This window comes from Delphinus delphis, chromosome 13 (assembly GCF_949987515.2).
Source record: "Delphinus delphis chromosome 13, mDelDel1.2, whole genome shotgun sequence".
NCBI lineage: Eukaryota > Metazoa > Chordata > Mammalia > Artiodactyla > Delphinidae > Delphinus > Delphinus delphis.
The window spans coordinates 8,138,228-8,156,156 of NC_082695.1; the positions used below are offsets into that span (position 1 = coordinate 8,138,228).

The 17,929-nt window shown below is 50.1% G+C and overlaps 1 protein-coding gene across 3 annotated transcripts in view; it reads left to right on the top strand.

Annotated features, from left to right (window-relative positions):
• The window catches only part of CAMKK2 (calcium/calmodulin dependent protein kinase kinase 2), a 56,639-nt gene that overhangs the window by 29,119 nt on the left and 9,591 nt on the right, over positions 1-17,929 (top strand). For 2 of the 3 annotated variants that reach the window (XM_060028011.1, XM_060028012.1), the window contains exons 8-16: positions 3,897-3,918; positions 4,047-4,135; positions 5,246-5,445; positions 6,197-6,250; positions 8,485-8,558; positions 8,645-8,732; positions 10,085-10,213; positions 14,686-14,786; positions 15,324-15,366. In XM_060028011.1, coding sequence (XP_059883994.1) covers positions 3,897-3,918; positions 4,047-4,135; positions 5,246-5,445; positions 6,197-6,250; positions 8,485-8,558; positions 8,645-8,732; positions 10,085-10,213; positions 14,686-14,786; positions 15,324-15,366 — 800 coding nt within the window. The remainder of the gene's footprint in view (positions 1-3,896; positions 3,919-4,046; positions 4,136-5,245; positions 5,446-6,196; positions 6,251-8,484; positions 8,559-8,644; positions 8,733-10,084; positions 10,214-14,685; positions 14,787-15,323; positions 15,367-17,929) is intronic. The other variant, XM_069541305.1, reaches the window with a different exon arrangement.

The following is a 17,929-nucleotide window of genomic DNA, read 5'->3' on the forward strand; positions in this document are numbered from 1 at the left end:
GAGCACAGGCTCCAGACGCGCAGGCTCAGTAGTTGTGGCTTACGGGCCTAGTTGCTCCGCGGCATGTGGGATCTTCCCAGACCAGGGCTCAAACCCGTGTCCCCTGCATTGGCAGGCAGACTCTCAACCACTGCGCCACCAGGGAAGCCCTCTCTGTGTTTTTTTTGCTGAACCACCCAAGAGTAAAAGTAGCAGACATCTTGACCCTTCAGCCCCTGAACATTTTGCCCTGCATCTCCTACATGATCACAATAATCCTACCGTTATTGCACCTGGAAAAGTTAATGCCAGTTCCTTAAGAGCATCTAGTGTGCAGGCCATATTCCAATTTTAGAACTTTAAAAACATTTTAGAAGGTACACATGAACAACATCAGATATGATAACTTTAAAAAATTGTGAAACATTCATATAATAAAAATATGGACATCACAGAATCATAATTTCTCAAAATGTGGTACCAACACCACTTTAAATATATGAGATGATTTTAGGTGGTGTTTGGACCAACATTTAAAACATGTTTTAGGTTTAATTTATCATTGCATAGGAAAAACTATAACCAGCACACTAAACTCATGATTTCCTGGATATTATTACCCGGGATAAGGCTAAAAGTTTTAATACTAAGTCAATCTAAGGAAAAGTGTGAAATAAACAATAGTTTACATGGTATATAGATATGGCCAGATTATAAAAATGGTAGGCAAACAAGTGAAGTTTGGGGAAATATAAAAGAAATCATAAAATGTAAAAGATAATTTTTGGCCCAGAATGGCATCCCCAGCATAATTTGCTCGCTTGGGGCCCCAGACCTGACACTGAATGGCTTTGGGCTGTTTCTGAGGAGATGGGTCGTTCTTTCAACAAACATTACAGTTTGTCAGGCCCTGTTCTAGGCTCTTCAAGGAATGAAACGCAAGCCCCCACCCCCCCCACCCCCACTCCCTCAGGGCACTTCATTGCTCTGGTGAGGATGGACAGACACACTCAGACCTAAGTATTAGGCATCGGCTTCCAAGGTGACAATATCATGGGAAGAAGCTAACCTGAGCAGGATCACGGGAGTCAGGAGTTCCAGGTTGGGGAATTGGGAAACAGAGGGGCTCCTCGAGATGCCTCACTGAGGTGACATTTGTGCAGGACAGTGGAGACCAGATGGCAGAGGACATTTCACACCATTGTAAAACTTTTCCTTTTACTCTGAGCGAGAAGGGAGCCCCTTGAGGGTTTTGAGCCGAGGAGTTGAATGAGCGTGTAAAGAACGTGACCCAAGCCTCAAAGAAGAGTTTCCTAAGCCATTTCGACCAGGCACCTTCATGGACAGAGTTTTTCACTTCTTGAGGTGGCAGTGTGGGAAGGAGCCATGCTATTTTGGTATGTGATTCCAGTGGTTTTGAAAAAAATCCCGACACTTATTTTTTAGTTTCCAGCCACAGCTGTGTGTGGTGAGGACAGACAGGGCAGTCTGTGAAGCCAGGTCGCAGGTATCAGCAAGGGTTCTGCAACTGCAGGCCTGACCCTCAAAGGGTAGAGAATACGACTGGTATTTCTTGGGGTTAAAAACTTTGCATCACTGCTCGGCTCCAGGAGCGGTTAAACTGTAAGTGACTGAAAATAGACCTGTTTCAACAGGCCAGCTTCCCTCATGCCGACCGAGTTATAGTGCTTGGGAGGAAGCACAGAAATTCATGAAGCAGCTCTTGAAAGTTAAGGTTACATAACCGAGGTGGGAAAGAGAGCTGAGGGGACCAGCGCTCCTGTTGGTGGGAGCCTTACCTTCAGCGCCATTACTTTTGCTTCTAACCACAGCCTGAAGCCACAGCAGATTTCCCCTAACTACGGTTTGGCCAACACTGGTTGATGAACGTGAACACAGGGTGGGGCCCTGGGGGAGTTAAGTTCCTTTTCAGGTTAGAATCTTTAAGCCGTCTTTTTGTCTGAGGAGCTGGCTCTTTCCCCTTGGCCACCTCAGCCCTTGGACAACCTTTGAAACAACCCTTCTTCCATAAGAAGCTCCAATGTGGGTAGGTGCTTCCAGAAAACAGACAATTCCAAAGTCATTCTCCACTGGATTTTGAAATCCACTGTGCTGTTTTTTTCATTTCCTAAGGTACAGCTTCATATTCCCAGTTATATTTGTACAAGCAGAACAAAATTAAAATAACTACACCACATGACCCAGCAATGCCACTCCTAAGTATATACCCCAAAGAATTGAAAACAGATAGCCACACAAATACTTAACATGAAAGTTCATAGCAGCATTATTCATAATAGCCAAAATGTGGAAATAACCTAAATATCCATCAGTTGATGGATAGATAAACAAAATGTGGCATATCCACACCATGGAATATTATACAGCCATAAAAAGGAACAAAGTACTGATACATGATACCACATGGATGAACCTTGAAAACATGCTAAGTGAAAAAGCCAGTTACCAAAGGTTGCATATTGTATGAGTCCACGTATATGAAATGTACAGAATAGGCAAATCTGTGGAAGCAGAAAGTGGATTAGTGGTTGCCAGGGGGCTAGGGGGAGGCACAGAGTTTCTTTTTAGGGGCTGAAAATGTTCTGGAAGTAGATAGAGGCGATGCTTTCACTGGAGGCAGTGGAATACTAAATGCCACTGAATCATGCATTTTAAAATAGTTTAACATGCTGAAAATTTCACCTCAACTTTTAGAAATGCAAAAAATAACCCACCCCCCCAACAACAAAAAAAACTGTGCATTCCCTGAATATGATTTATGTAATACTTGATGGTTTGGGGGCGGTCCCCACATACACAGGGCTGGGAGGAAGCTGGCAGGGAGTGAGGCATTTGTATGTCGCACATGACTGTGAGTCAAGAAGGGCCCATTTAGGAGGAATAGGATGAGTTGGCCTTTGAGGTGGTGGGGAGATCTCCATCCCCCACCTCTAGCTCCAAGTCTTGATTTGGATTGAGAATCACAGGAAAGGGTTTGAGGGCCAGCTGACCACAGAGTGCTGAAGAGTTGGAACAATGTTCTCCTTTTTATTTATTTATTTGTTTATTTTTGGCTGCGTTGGGTCTTTGTTGTGGTGCGCGGGCTTCTCATTGTGGTGGCTTCTCTTGTTGCAGAGCACGGTCTCTAGGCGTGCGGACATCAGTAGTTGCAGCACGCAGGCTCAGTAGTTGTGGCACACAGGCTTAGTTGCTCCGTGGCATATGAGATCTTCCCGGACCAGGGATCGAACCCGTGTCCCCTGCATTGGCAGGTGGATTCTTAACCACTGCGCCACCAGGGAAGTCCTATCCAACAATTCTTGATGTAGCCTGGCAGCTTGGAAAATGTGAGAGGGGTCATCGAAACCTGTTCTTGCTGTTTCTTGAATTGAAACTTTGCTAGGGTTCAGAAGTCCTCTAGGGCTACTTCTTTGTGCCTAAGTAAATTGATGTTTGGGTTGTGTCCCCTTAGACCTGTTCTGTGGCATAAGGTGGCTCAGGACCTGGGTGTGAGTGAGAGGACACAGTTTAGCATCAGTTAGATCCCTGGGAGTCGCCCCCACCCACCAGGTATGAGAGGAAGATGAAAGGAGTCCAGGAGCCGCCCCCACCTGTCTCGGGTCTTCCTGCTTTGTTTTCTCTGGTAGAGGGTCCTCAGCTGTTTGAGGACTAGAAGTACAGCCAGGCTGGGGTCCCAGGGATACCAGAAATCTCTGACCCCTAGCCTCCTCATGGGAACTTAGAAAAGCAGAACCTTCCATGGTTTTGGTTCAGTGGACTGTTCCTCGCCCCAGCCCCAATGTTAGTTTCAGTGCTTCTTGGTGTTTCTAGGGGTGGTTGGGAGTTGGGGAGGAGGGGGAGGAAGATGGATTTCCAAATTCCCAGTGTAACCATTCACCCCCTTCTCTATCCTACAGTGTTTGAACTGGTCAACCAAGGGTGAGTGTCCCCATTCCCAGCAGGTGTGATGCTTGAAGCTTCTTGAGCTGCAAAGCTGAGTGAGGTGGTGAGAGAGGGCAAAGGCCAGCGTGTCTGGTTTGCTTTTCATGCATGTATCGACTTTTCAGGCCTGTGATGGAAGTGCCCACCCTCAAACCGCTCTCTGAAGACCAGGCCCGTTTCTATTTCCAGGATCTGATCAAAGGCATCGAGTACTGTAAGTGGGGCCTGTGGGAGGACTCTCACCCAGGGGGTGCTTAGCATTTCCAGGTAGTGGATGGAAGGTGGAGGGTTTCTTATTTCCCTCCCGGAGCACAGGGAGGTGTGCGGGAAGAAGAACTGTCTGAGCTGCAGAGAGACCTGCTGGGGCCATGCCTCCTGTGAGCAGAAACCCTTCTTTCTGCCACACAGAAAAATTAAGAGCAATAGTGTTAGTGACTGTTTATCCAGCACTTTCTATGTGTCCCAGGCACTGTTAAGTGCCTTGCATCTTCCCTTATTCCCAACAACCCTGGGATCCTTTTAATCTCCTGGAACCTTAGTTCCTCATCTGTAAAATGGGAATAAAATATCTCTCGCCAGGTCGGCAATCCGCCAGGACATCAGTAGTTCTGACTGGCAGGGTGTCCTTTCTGCCTCTGGTTGTTAAACATGTTGACTCATACCCTTTGCCTATTACATAGGATTGTTGTGAGATTGAAATGGGGTGAATGGGAAGCACTTAACACAGGGCAAGGCCTCAGACTGGGCATTCAGCAAAGTCCGCTGCTGCTCCTATTACCAACGTCATCATTTCATCATCACCATCATCACCACCCTAGAAGTGCAGTTGGGTCTTCCAAGCCATAGGACTGTCCTCTCCCATGAGCTGACATCCAGGCAGGAACAGTTAGCCAAGTCCTCAGTCCTGTTGTGCTTCACACTTCAGATTGACCTGCTCCAGTCATTGTTGGTTTGGTGTTCAGGTTGAGTGGTGGCACTAGTAAATGAAAAGATGTTTGTCACAAGTCTTGAGGCTTCCAGCTGGGAGTCAAGCTCAACAAAAACTCTCCACGCACACGTGACTTAGACTGTAGCAGGCAGTTACCAACTGCTGTTGGCAGTCAGTGTTTCACTCCTCAGTTTGGAGGATGGGACAGCTTCCTTAGAGACACTCCTCTTATCTTTCAGAGCTGTGGGTGTTCAGCAGGTTTGAGAGGGGAAGGCTGGGAAGGGCCTGGGACCCTGGGAGAACAGAGAGGTTCCTGCCTGTGTCTCTGAGCTGTGTGGGCCACATGGAGCTCCTCACGTGGTTTTCCTGCCCCCCTTTCTCCCATCCCGCCCCCAGTACACTACCAGAAGATCATCCACCGGGACATCAAACCTTCCAACCTGCTGGTTGGAGAAGATGGGCACGTCAAGATTGCGGACTTTGGCGTGAGCAACGAGTTTAAGGGCAGCGACGCCCTCCTCTCTAACACCGTGGGCACTCCCGCCTTCATGGCGCCTGAGTCGCTCTCGGAGACCCGGAAGATCTTCTCTGGGAAGGTAGGTTTGGCCCTGCCTGCAATGAGGAGTTCTGCCTGTGTTATGGTCCTTTCAGCTGTAAGTGACAAAAACCCAACTCACTGGCTTAAACAGTGAATCCATTGGACCATGTGAATGAGGAGCGCGGTGCGTTTGTTTTCAGGCTTGGCTAGATACAGGAATTCAGAGAGGAATCCATCTCTCCATCTCTTAGCTCTGTTTTCCTTTTTTAAAAAAAAAATTTTGTCTGCACCACGTGGCACACGGGATCTTACTTCCCCGGCCAGGGATGAACCTGTGCCCCCTGCAGTGGAAGCGTGGAGTCTTAACCACTGGACCACCAGGGAAGTCCCCTCAGCTCTGTTTTCCTGAATTGGTTTCCTCCCCGGGTGGATGGTCATCAGCAGCTCCAGACTACTTTCTACCCGTTTACCAGCCTCAATAGAAAGAGCTTTTTTTTTTTATGAAGAGCTCCAGTGAAAATCCTGGGATTGGCTCTGATTGGCCCAGTGTGGGTCATGTGCCCGTCCTTGAACCAATCACTGTGCCTGGGGGAAGTGTTGCTCTCATTGGCCAGGCCTGGGTCCTGTGCCCACCCAGAGGCATGGGGTTTGGGGAGCAGGAATAGTCTCACCCAAACTCCCATGGACTGAGCAGTCAAGAAGACGTGGTTCCCCAAAGAAAAGCTGAAGGATTGGGTGCTGGACAGGTGAAAGCATTAGACGCCCTTTACTGCCCCTTGGCCCCTCACACGGAGCTCTTTGTCTTGCAGGCGCTGGATGTTTGGGCCATGGGTGTGACGCTGTACTGCTTTGTGTTTGGCCAGGTAACAGGGTGGGGTGTCCTGTATCCTGGGTGTTGTGGGTTGCCCCCTTGGATGAATAGTTATCTCTCCTTGCAGGGAGATAGAACTTATTCACTTAAAAAGTTATTTCATTTTATTTTCACCATTAGATCTGAATATGAAAAAAGATGCCTTTCCAGATATACATAGCTGTATATGATAGTCATATGTGTGACAAAACGAACTGTTAAAACAGAAGGATTGGCAGAGGCTGTAGAGGTTGTAAATACAGTAGTTGATGAATTTAGGGCAAGGACAGCAAATGTGCCACCTCTTCCCTCTCCTAAACTGCAGATAGGCATCACTAATCAATAACGGCACTCTTTCTTCCTGAGCCTGGTACTGCCTTGATGTTCTTCTCAACAGTGTTCCTAGAAGCTGTTGTTGGAGGACTAGAATTGGAATGGAAGTTAAAACCCGTTTGGCATCATTGATGTAGGGAGTGCTGTTTTGTCTTCTTTCTGTTGTTGTTCTTTTGTTGTTTTTATATAACTGACATTTAGGGGCTTCTATTTTAAACTCTGAAGTTCAGGTTGATTATGTGAGGATTATTCCGTTTCATGAGCTTGTACTCCTATTGAGGAAAGCTTAAGAAACTAGCCCCATGAGGAAGTAAAGGAGTTTATAATCTCCTCCCCCCACCCAACATTTGATGAGAACGTTTTCGATCATATAGCCAAGTTGTTAAGAATTGTACCTCCTTACATACACTTCAGAGTGCAGTCATTAGCTAGAGCTCACTATTGGTGGTTTTCATTTTTTTCTTTGGGGGTAAAATTTACATATCATGGAACATACAGATCTTAAGTGTAGTATTTAATGAGTTCTGTCAAATTGATTGCACACCTGTGCAATCCAAACTCTTATCTCGTTACTGCTCTTAATGAAATCATTTTCCTCGGACAGGAGTGGACCAGGTCACTTTCTGTGACCTCTTCCAACCTTCTGAGCACCCCACATAAAGGTTTCTTTTTCCAGAACAATCCCTGAGCTCCTCCTGGGTCAGGCCCTCCACCAAGTGAAAGCATCAACTTGTCACCCAGGGGTGGTGCATGAACGGGCTTCAGAGTCAGCCCGGTCTAGGCTTTGCGCTTCCCAGGACACGGCACCTCTCTGAGCTTCTGGTTTTTTCTCTTCTGTAAAATGAGAATCATATTTACTATTTTTTATGGCTTCTGAGAGGATCAACAGAAATAATTCAAGCATTCATTAATTCAGCAGGTATTTATCGAGCCCCTACTTCGTGCCAGGGATGTTCCTGGGCACTGGGTGTCAGCAGTGAGCAAGACAGACAAAACTCTCTGTCCTCTTGGAGCTGATGTTCCAGTGCAGGAGTTAAACAGTGGACAAATTCTTTTTTTTTTTTAACATCTTTATTGGAGTATAATTGCTTTACAATGGTGTGTTAGTTTCTGCTTTATAACAAAGTGAGTCAGCTGTACATATACATATATCCCGATATCTCTTTCTTCTTGCGTATCCCTCCCTCCCACCCTCTCTTTCTTTTTTTTTTGGCCGCACCATGTGATATGCGGATCTTAGTTCCCCGACCAGGGATTGAACCTGTGTCCCCTGCAGTGGAAGCGTGGAATCCTAACCACTGGACCGCCAGGGAAGTCCCCAAATACATATGTAATATAATGTCAGGGGGAGGTGCTATGATGAGAAATCACATGGAGGTGGAGGGGGTGTCTGTTTTAGACAGGAGCTCCGGAAGGCCCCCCTGAGCGGGTGAGCTTTGATCAGACACCTGAAGGATGGGAGAAAACAAGCCACGCAGATGTTGGTGGGAAGAACATTCCGGGCAGAGGTAACAGCCAAATGAAATGTTGGTGCTGAGAAACCTCAGTACAGGGCCTGGTCCAGGCTAAGCCCTCACAAATCACAGCTGCTGCTGCTTTGTCTTTTGTACTGTTCTTTGTATTATTATTATTGTTCAACTGGCAGGTGGGTGAAAAGAGTGTTTGCTTTTGTATAAGTTGGTAAGTTAAAGCACAGCTACAGAGGAAAGCCAGTGTGGTTAGGAAGGCTCCAGCCCTTCTGGAAAGACAGTCCTGGTCCTTTTAGATCTTTGGGGAATGGGATCTGCTTTGTCCCTGGATTGGGCCACTGGGCTGTTTCTTTCTCTGCTGCAACCTGTGTGGAATGCTGCCTGCCCTTGCAGGACAGATGTGCCAGCCATTGATGGCCACCCTGTCCCTGACCTCTCTTTGCAGTGCCCATTCATGGATGAGCGGATCATGTGTTTACACAGTAAGATCAAGAGTCAGGCCCTGGAATTTCCAGATCAGTGAGTATTGTCCGTCTACCCCAAGTTGCCTTTCTCTCCGAGCCCTTGATGACGTCCTCCACCCCTGATGTATCTCCCATCCCCAGGCCTGACATAGCCGAGGACTTGAAGGACCTGATCACCCGCATGCTGGACAAGAACCCCGAGTTGAGGATCGTGGTGCCTGAGATCAAGGTACCTGGGGGCCGCTGCTGCCCCTTGGGGCCTGTGCTGGAGGCTCAGCCTGTGTCCTCTGCTTGGAATTGTCTGGCTCAACCCTGCCTCGGTCAGGCCCCACGCCCCTCTGTTTACAGCACTGCGTCCTTCTTGGCACCACTGCCCTCCCATGTCCTGGGGCCTCTGGGGTGCTGGGGGCTTGTGGGGGAGGATTTGGGACTCGTGTTCACTGTGATTGTGGGAGTGGGATCTGCTGCCAGCCGAGGAGCTAGCGCTTGCTCCAATTGGCTTGGGCTGATGGCATCCACCCTCCCTAGACCGGACCAGACCAGGTTTCTGTGTGCTCCAGTGTGTGGCTGCTGCAATCCTGGGGTCTTTTTTTTTTTTTTTTTTTTTTGCGGTACGCGGGCCTCTCACTGTTGGGGCCTCTCCCGTTGCGGAATACAGGCTCCGGACACGCATGCTCAGCGGCCATGGCTCATGGGCTTAGTTGCTCCGCGGCATGTGGGATCTTCCCAGGCAGGGGCACGAACCCGTGTCCCCTGCATCGGCAGGCGGACTCTCAACCACTGTGCCACCAGGGAAGCCCCTGGGGTCTTTTCTTAGACCCTGCCTGTCCCTTTGAGAAAGTACAGTTGGGGTGGGAGGAAGTTAGTGAGCAATCTGACCCCCCACCTCTGACCCCGGCCTGCTGAATTCCACTCTGTTGCAGAAAGCACTGTTAGAAGAGATCCCTACCCACCCCCTACAGCCCTGCCAATGCCACGTGCACACACATGGATCTTTAAGAAACCTAGAGATTTGCTTCGGGAGCTCCGAGGCACCTCAGCTAACTAGCAGTTGAAGAGGGGGCAGCCCAGAAGGTTACAGATAAGGGCTTGGACCCCAGGGGCAGGTGGTTGGGGGGCAGACCTCTGCCTGGGTCCTCTCCTGATTGTATCCTTCTCCCTGTGCCACCCCATGCCTCTGTTTCCCTCTCTGTGAAATGGGGAGGATGCTGCCTGCTCTGAGCTGAGCCTTCCAGGCATCAGGGAGAGTTGCTGAGGAGCGATGGGTGCTCCTCAGACAACCGTGCAACGCAGATGGCGAATTCCAGGCACTTCTGCCGAGACCTGGGGCCAGGTGGCGAATCCAGCCCGGCTCACAGTTCTGGCCTCGTAGCTTCCTCCCATTGTCTGTCCTTCGTCTGTTTCACATTTCCTCCCACCTGGCTCTCCCCCCAGCCTCTGCCTGGCTTGCCTGCTCTCTTGCATGCCTGACCTCAGGCCACTGCCTCTCCCCTCCCACGTCCCCTCCCTGGCTCCGCTCATAGGCAGGGTTCCTGGGAGCCAATTGTGCCCGCCCCTCACCCCTCCTGTCATTCGTTGAAGCTGCACCCCTGGGTCACGAGGCACGGGGCAGAGCCGCTGCCATCAGAGGATGAGAACTGCACGCTGGTCGAGGTGACAGAAGAGGAGGTGGAGAATTCGGTCAAACACATACCCAGTCTGGCAACCGTGGTAAGGTGGGGCAAACCACTGCCTGAGAGCAGGGACAGAGAGCCCACCGCGGGCCAGCGAGGATGAGCTGGGATGTGGGCGGACCACTAAGAAGTAGATGTTGGGCCTGAGCGTCAGGGGATGGCCGGGTCTGCCCCTCACCTACAGCTACCAGCCTCTGGGCCTTGGTCACACGTCAGGCCAGGTGGCCCCTGCGTCTTCTAGTGCGAGCTCTGTCTACAGCCGGGTCCGAGGTTACTGTAGACAGGGGTAGCCCCTCTCTAAGGATTGTACTGCCCCTTCTGGAATTCCTGCTTTCAGAGCGTGTCGGGGGAGCAGGAGGGGAAGGACCAGGGCAGGTGCCCAGGGTGGCAGCTGGAGCCGAGGTCTCCAACACGGGCTCCCCACTGGCTGGGTCTTCAGTCCCCAGAGCAGACGACTGAGCTTGTCTCATCTCTGCCCTGTGGGCAGCTGCCAGGGCTGGAGGCAGGGCCCCCGCTTAACGTGCCTCAGAAAGCTCTTCCCGACTCCTGGGACCCCTTTTATGGCCTTACATTTGGGTCCTGACCCAGGAAGAAGGAGCTAGAATTGGAGTCCTCAGGCCTAACCTCGAAGACTCAGGGAATCACCCACTTGCCAAGCCTCTGCCCAGAGGGTGTGTGGCTCCAGGAGGGAGACCAGGACCCTCAGGGCCCTGGGGCCCAGGCTGCAGTCCTAGGGGCAGAATCCGGTGGGCTGCCCCACCGCGGCCACCTCGGGAGTCCCGGGTGTGTTTGGCCAGCGTCAGCCCCAGCAGGCAGGCACGGCCCTGGGCTCTGGGAGGGGAGGCTCTGCCGTGTCCAGCCTCAAGTGACCCCCCCCCCCTTTAGGAGCCCCCAGTGCTGGCTCCTTCGCTCCCAGCTTTGCACCTCACCCTCTGCTTCCCCACACACTTTCTCTCTCCCTCCAAAACCTGAGCCCCCGGGTGGGGCATCCATTCACATCTTCCTCCTCCTCCCCAGCCCGTGGCCTCTGCACGGTCTTTGCTGTTGAACACTCACCCACACACACCCCCTCCTTCTCATCCACCCGCTCGCTGCACCCACGTCCCGAGCCTGCCGTTGGGAAGGCAGCTGACGTCGGGCTCCCAGCGTCCACCCCGGGTTATTCTATTCCTGGTTGTGGGTATTCTTGGGAGAAGGCGTCTGACCCTAGAGGTCTGAAATAGGCATTGATTATTCAGGAAACACTTCTTGAACACTGAGTGGTTTCCCCAGGCCTGTGTTGGGAGCAGGGGATACAGAGATGAATACAACAAACATGGTGCCTGCAGACGCTGGGCAAAGAACCAACAAGTAAATTATGCAAGTAACAGAGGGGCTGCAAGGGGTACGCCTAAGAGGGGAATGCAGCCCAGGTGACGGATTGGAGGAGGCCTCTTGGAAGATGCACGCTGAGAGGATGGCGGGTGTTAATCAGGCCGAGAGAGGGTAAAGGGCAAGGGCATTCCTGGAAAAGGGAACAGCAAACGCAGTGATCCTCTGGTGGGATCATGTCCATGAGAAACCTCAAGAAAGCCAGGGTGGCTGAAGCGGGGCAAAGAAGGGAGGGTGGCGTGAAGCTGGACGGGAGGTGGGGCCGGGCCACACAAGGCCTGAGGCCACAGCAGAGGTTTAAGTCTTGGTCCCAAGAGGTTTGATTCAGGGGAGCGGCATGATCATTATTGGCCTTGGGAAGGTCCCATGTGGAGAATGGACTGTGGGGGGCAGGGAGGAAGTGAGGGCTTCAGCAGCTGTCTGAGAAGGAGGGGCTGGAGCGGGGAGGCCCAGGCCCCCTCCTGGCACCCAGGGTGTGCCGGGCACGGGGTTCCAGAGGTGAACAAGGGACAGTGCCAGCTCTCATGGGGCTCCCGGCCTCATAAGGAAGATGGATCTGGAAAGAAAGAATCACTCTCCTGTGCCATCACACGGTGACAGGCCAGCGGGTAGAGGAGCAGGCGTGGCAGGCGCCACAGGGCAGGAGCCCCTTTCGCTGGGTCCTGAGGACTGGGGAGGCCAGTCTCACTGGGGGGATGGTGGCTGCACAGGCTCAGAGGAAACAGGCCCTGTGTTCCAGGAACCACAGAGCTCGGGCCTTGGCAAGGGAGGGACCTTGAGTGCTTGCCAAGGGGCACAGCCTTCATTCTGTAGCTCAGCGTTTCTCTTTTCTTTCTTTCTTTCTTTTTTAAATTGAGGTAGAATTCATGTAACATAAAATTAACCACTTAAAGTGAACAATACGGTGGCATGTAGTACATTTACAATATTGTGCAACCATCACCTCTGTAGTTCTGAAACATTTTCATCATCCCAGAAGAAACCCCGTACCTGTTAGCACTCACTCTCTGTTCTCCCCTCCCCCCAGCCCCTGGCATCCATTAGTCTGTTTTCTGTCTCTATAGATTTGCCTATTCTGGACATTTCATATAAATGGAGTCATACAGTATGTGATTTTTTGTGTTTGGTTTCTTTCACTCAGCATAATGTTTTCGAGGTTCATCCACATTGTAGCCAGTCATTCCTTTCTAGGGCTGAAAAGTATTCCATTGTGTGGCTAGAGCACATTTTGCTTATCCATTCATCAGTTGATGGACATTTGGGTGTTTCCACCTTTTAGTGGTTTTTTAAACACTTTTTTTTTTTCCTTTTTAGCAGCAAGCCCTTTAAAAAAAAAATCCACAAGCTCAGTCAGTACATGAAACAGTTTGAAGAGGCATCATGCTCTGCTTGGAAGGAGGCCAGAGCCTTACAGGGTGTTGAGGCCACCTCCTTGAAAATTCCTTCATGAAATACAGCAGGCAAAAGCATCACCACGAACCTTCCATGACTCCCTGACTGGTAACAGGATAAGTTCCAAACTCCTGTGGGTGCGAGAGACCAAGTCAGGGAGTAAGGGAATCAGATCTGGGTTTCAGAACGGATGGGCTGAAGGGAAGACTGGAAGGCAGAGGAGGGAAGCTGAGCAGTGGCTGAGGGACGTGATGGAGGGATATTACCTTCTCCCCAAAGATCCCCTCCTCTGGCAGGTGTTTCCCAGCCAAGCTGCGGACCCAGTCTGTCTTAGGGTGGATGGGGTGGGGGAAACCAAAGTGTTCCCACTCACGACAGTGGACATGCCAGCTCCCAGTGCCTCTCAGACTTAAAAAAAGGACTCTCGGGACCTCTGACCTCTCTTGCCCTCACACCACACCAGCCCGTGGACTGGTCACCCTCAGTGTCCTGGGATGTTTCCTCAGCTCCTTAGACTGAGACAGATGTTTCTCATCCTCAGCTAAAATGCAGCCCCCTGAGAAACTGGTACCATTTTGTATTGTTAGTGGGACTGTAAAAAACTGTGTAGCCACTGTAGAAAACAGTCTGGCAGCTCCTAAAAATGTTAAACATAGAGTTACCAAATGATCCAAGAATTCCACTCCTAGGTGTACACCCAAGAGAAACGAAAACTTTTTGTGTGGAAAGTGTCCACACAAAAACTTGTACACAAATTGTTCATAGCAGCATTAGTCACAATAGCCCCGAAGTGGAAACAGTCCAAAGGATGAATGAATAAACAAAATGTGGCATATATACACAAAGGATTATTACCAGACCATAAAAAGGAATAAAGCAATGATTCGTGCAGCAGCGTGGATGGACCTTGAAAACATGCTGAGTGAAAGAAGCCAGACCCCAAAGGCCACGTACTGAATGATCCCATTTATATGAAATGAGAATAGACAAACCCATAGAGACAGAAAGTGGATTGGTGGTTGCCAGGGGCTGGAGGGGAGGAGGAATGGGGACTGACTGCTAATGGGTACTGGGTTTCTTTTCGGGGTGATGTAAATGTTCTGAAATTAGACAGTGGTGATGTGAATATGCTAAAAACCGTTGAATAGTACACTTTAAAATGGAGACTTTTTTGCTGTGTGAATTACATTTCAGTTAAAAGTGCAGTGACTCCCATCCCCCTCCCAGGATTATACCTGGGAAGCAATAGTTGGTTACTTGTTGCGTTGGTTGTAGATGGCTTTCACCAAAAATAAAGGCCTGGCCTTGAAGATGAGACAGGTTGATGGGCCAGGAGGGCATGTCCAGTGATGGCTCAGGTGAGACAGATGGTACCAGGGGTACTGGACGGACAGTACAGGCCAGCTCTCCTGGAGCACAGTGTCCCCTGGCAGTTGAGTAGGCAAGACTAGCTTATGTCAGGCCTTCAATTTCAGACTGAGGAGTTTAGACCTTATCTTGTTGGCAGCCAGGAGCCGTGGAGATTTGAGGAGCAGGCCAGTGAGACTTGTGATGGCTGTGGCTGCTGTATCCCTGGTGGGTGTCTCTCAAAGGCCCACCATCAGCCACAAGCCCTGGGAGCTGGCAGGCAGCGGGGGTGGGCTGTGGGGAGAAAGGAAGAGGTAGATGGGACTCGTGGAGTCGCCCGAGGGAGGATGCTGCCTGGAATCTCCCCCATGTGGCCGAGCCTCCTCTTCTTTCCTCCAGATCCTGGTGAAGACCATGATACGAAAACGCTCCTTCGGGAACCCGTTTGAGGGCAGCCGGCGGGAGGAGCGCTCGCTGTCAGCGCCTGGAAACCTGCTCATGTGAGTGTCCACCTGCCTTCCTCGGGGTGGGGAGCTGGAGGCTGAACGCAGGGCGGCCCTGCCCGGCCGACTCTGTGTGGGCCCAGCCCTGCAGCGGCCGTGTCCAGAAAGACTCAGACCAGCCCCACTGGGCACACTGGGGAGACCCGAGCAGCCGCTGGCTTTGGTTTTGCCCCACCCTGGACTCAGCCCGCCTCCTTTGCTGACAGCTAATCCACAGGGAAGTTTGACCTTTCTCAGGGGGACTTGCACTTTAACGAGGGTGGGGGAGTGGCTGACAATCAGAAAGGCTGTTTGACCCCAAAGCATGCATGCTTGACGGTGGGATTTTGTCCCTGCGGTGGGTGAGCAAGGCCAGTCTCGCTTATGGGACCCTGCGTCTCACGGCAGAGAGGTGTCCTGCTCCTAACTACCCTGGCAACAGCTCCGTGAAGCTGGTGTTCGGGGTCTGAGTGTCTCTGGGGTGGGGGACAGGAATTCCATGGGTCCCAAGTGTCCCTTCTCACTTCCCTTTTCCCTCCCCTCTGGCGATTCCAGCAAAAAACCAACCAGGGAGTGTGAGCCCCTGTCTGAGCCCAAGGTAACGCCTGCCTGCCTGTGCCTTAGCCTCTGCCAGGGCCTGGGGGCGGGGGCAGCTGCAGAGCACGGGGCATCCCCACCCAGGTGGACGTTCCTTCCAGCCCAGGCTGCTGTGCCCAGGCTCACCTTGGGCCTCCGGACCCAGGAAGAAAACGAGGGGCATCCAGGGGCTTGGACCCGACGGTGGGTTGTGCATGTGGGCTGAGGCTGCGGGTGCATGGCGCTCCACCCGGAATGCCTGTGAACTCACCCAGGTCTTAGACCTAGTCGGGCACCCACATGTGCTCAGTGCACGTCAATGGCATTGAAGCTGTGTCACGGCCGAGGCAGCCCCTGCTCTGGGTCAGCGATCAGAGCCTAGATCGGGCATGCTGCGCTTGGGGGCTCCCCCCTGGGGCTCTCCAGCATCCACCCTTTCTTCTCTGATGGGTTAAGACCTAGAAAATAAGTCCCCTTCCAGCCTGTTGCAAATGAGTATGAGAGTCCCCTGCCTCTGGGGAGGATCCGGACCTTCTCACCAGTCAGCCAGCCTCTTTCAAACACATACCCAGCTCATTAGTCCCAGCACCTCCCGGGACAGATGAGAATTTTTGTCCCCGCAAGACTGAGGTGACAAATACTTGCACCCCTGCTGCCACTTGGCCCCCACCCCATGCCTGTGGCAGGACAGCAGTCCCAGTACTCTGCGCACTGAGCCCAGCTCACCACCTCATTATCAGCTGGGAGCTCCAGGCAGCCATTTCTAAGTTTTAAAAGCAGCTTTATTGAGCTATAAATCACATACCCATTTAGAGTGTATAATTCAATAGTTTTTAATATATTCACAAAGCTGTGTGACCATCACCACAATCAGTTTTAGAACATTTCCATTAGCCCAAGAAGAAACCCTGTACCCTTAGCTCTCACCACCCACTCCCCCGTTCCCCAGCCAGCACGAATCTACTGTCGGTTTCTATAGATTTGCATATTCTGGACATTTCATATAAATGGAATCATACAGTATGTGGCCTTTGTGTCTGGCTTCTTTCACTCAGCGTAATGTTTTCAAGGTTCATCTATGATGTAGCATGTGTCAGAACTTCATTCCTTTTTTTTTTAAATTACTATTTTTTATACAGCAGGTTCTTATTAGTCATCAATTTTATACACATCAGTGCATGTCAATCCCAATCGCCCAATTCAGCACACCACCATCCCCACCCACCCCGGGGTTTTCCCCCCTTGGTGTCCATATGTTTGTTCTCTACATCTGTGTCTCAACTTCTGCCCTGCAAACCGGTTCATCTGTACGATTTTTCTAGGTTCCACATACATGCATTAATATACGATATTTGTTTTTTTCTTTCTGACTTCACTCTGTATGACAGTCTCTAGATCCATCCACGTCTCAACAAATGACTCAGTTTCGTTCCTTTTTATGGCTGAGTAATATTCCATTGTAAATATGTACCACATTTCTTTATCCATTCGTCTGTCGACGGGCATTTAGGTTGCTTCCATGACCTGGCTATTGTAAATAGTGCTGCAATGAACATTGGGATGCATGTGTCTTTTTGAATTATGGTTTTCTCTGGGTATATGCCCAGTAGTGGGATTGCTGGATCATATGGTAATTCTGCTTTTAGTTTTTTAAAGAACCTCCATACTGTTCTCCATAGTGGCTGTATCAATTTACATTCCCACCAGCAGGGCAAGAGGGTTCCCTTTTCTCCACACCCTCTCCAGCATTTGTCATTTGTAGATTTTCTGATGATGCCCATTCTAACTGGTGTGAGGTGACACCTCATTGTAGTTTTGATTTGCATTTCTCTAATAATGAGTGATGTTGAGCAGCTTTTCATGTGCTTCTTGGCCATCTGTATGTCTTCTTTGGAAAAATGTCTATTTAGGTCTTCTGCCCATTTTTTGATTGGGTTGTTTGTTTTTTTAATATTGAGCTGCGTGAGCTGTTTACATATTTTGGAGATTAATCCTTTGTCCATTGATTCGTTTGCAAATATTTTCTCCCATTCTGAGGGTTGTCTTTTCGTCTTGTTTATGGTTTCCTTTCTGTGCAAAAGCTTTGAAGTTTCATTAGGTCCCATTTGTTTATTTTTGTTTTTATTTCCATTAATCTAGGAGGTGGATCAAAAAAGGTCTTGTTGTGATTTATGTCAAAGAGTGTTCTTCCTATGTTTTCCTCTAAGAGTTTTATAGTGTCCAGTCTTACATTTAGGTCTCGAATCCATTTTGAGTTTATTTTTGTGTATGGTGTTAGGGAGTGTTCTAATTTCATTCTTTTACACGTAGCTGTCCAGTTTTCCCAGCACCACTTATTGAAGAGACTGTCTTTTCTCCGTTGTATGTCCTTGCCTTCTTTGTCATAGTTTAGTTGACCATAGGTGCGTGGGTTTATCTCTGGGCTTTCTATCTTGTTCCATTGATCTGTGTTTCTGTTTTTGTGCCAGTACCATATTGTCTTGATTACTGTAGCTTTGTAGTATAGTCTGAAGTCAGGGAGTTTGATTCCTCCAGCTCCATTTTCTTCCCTCAAGACTGCTATGGCTATTTGGGGTCTTTTGTGT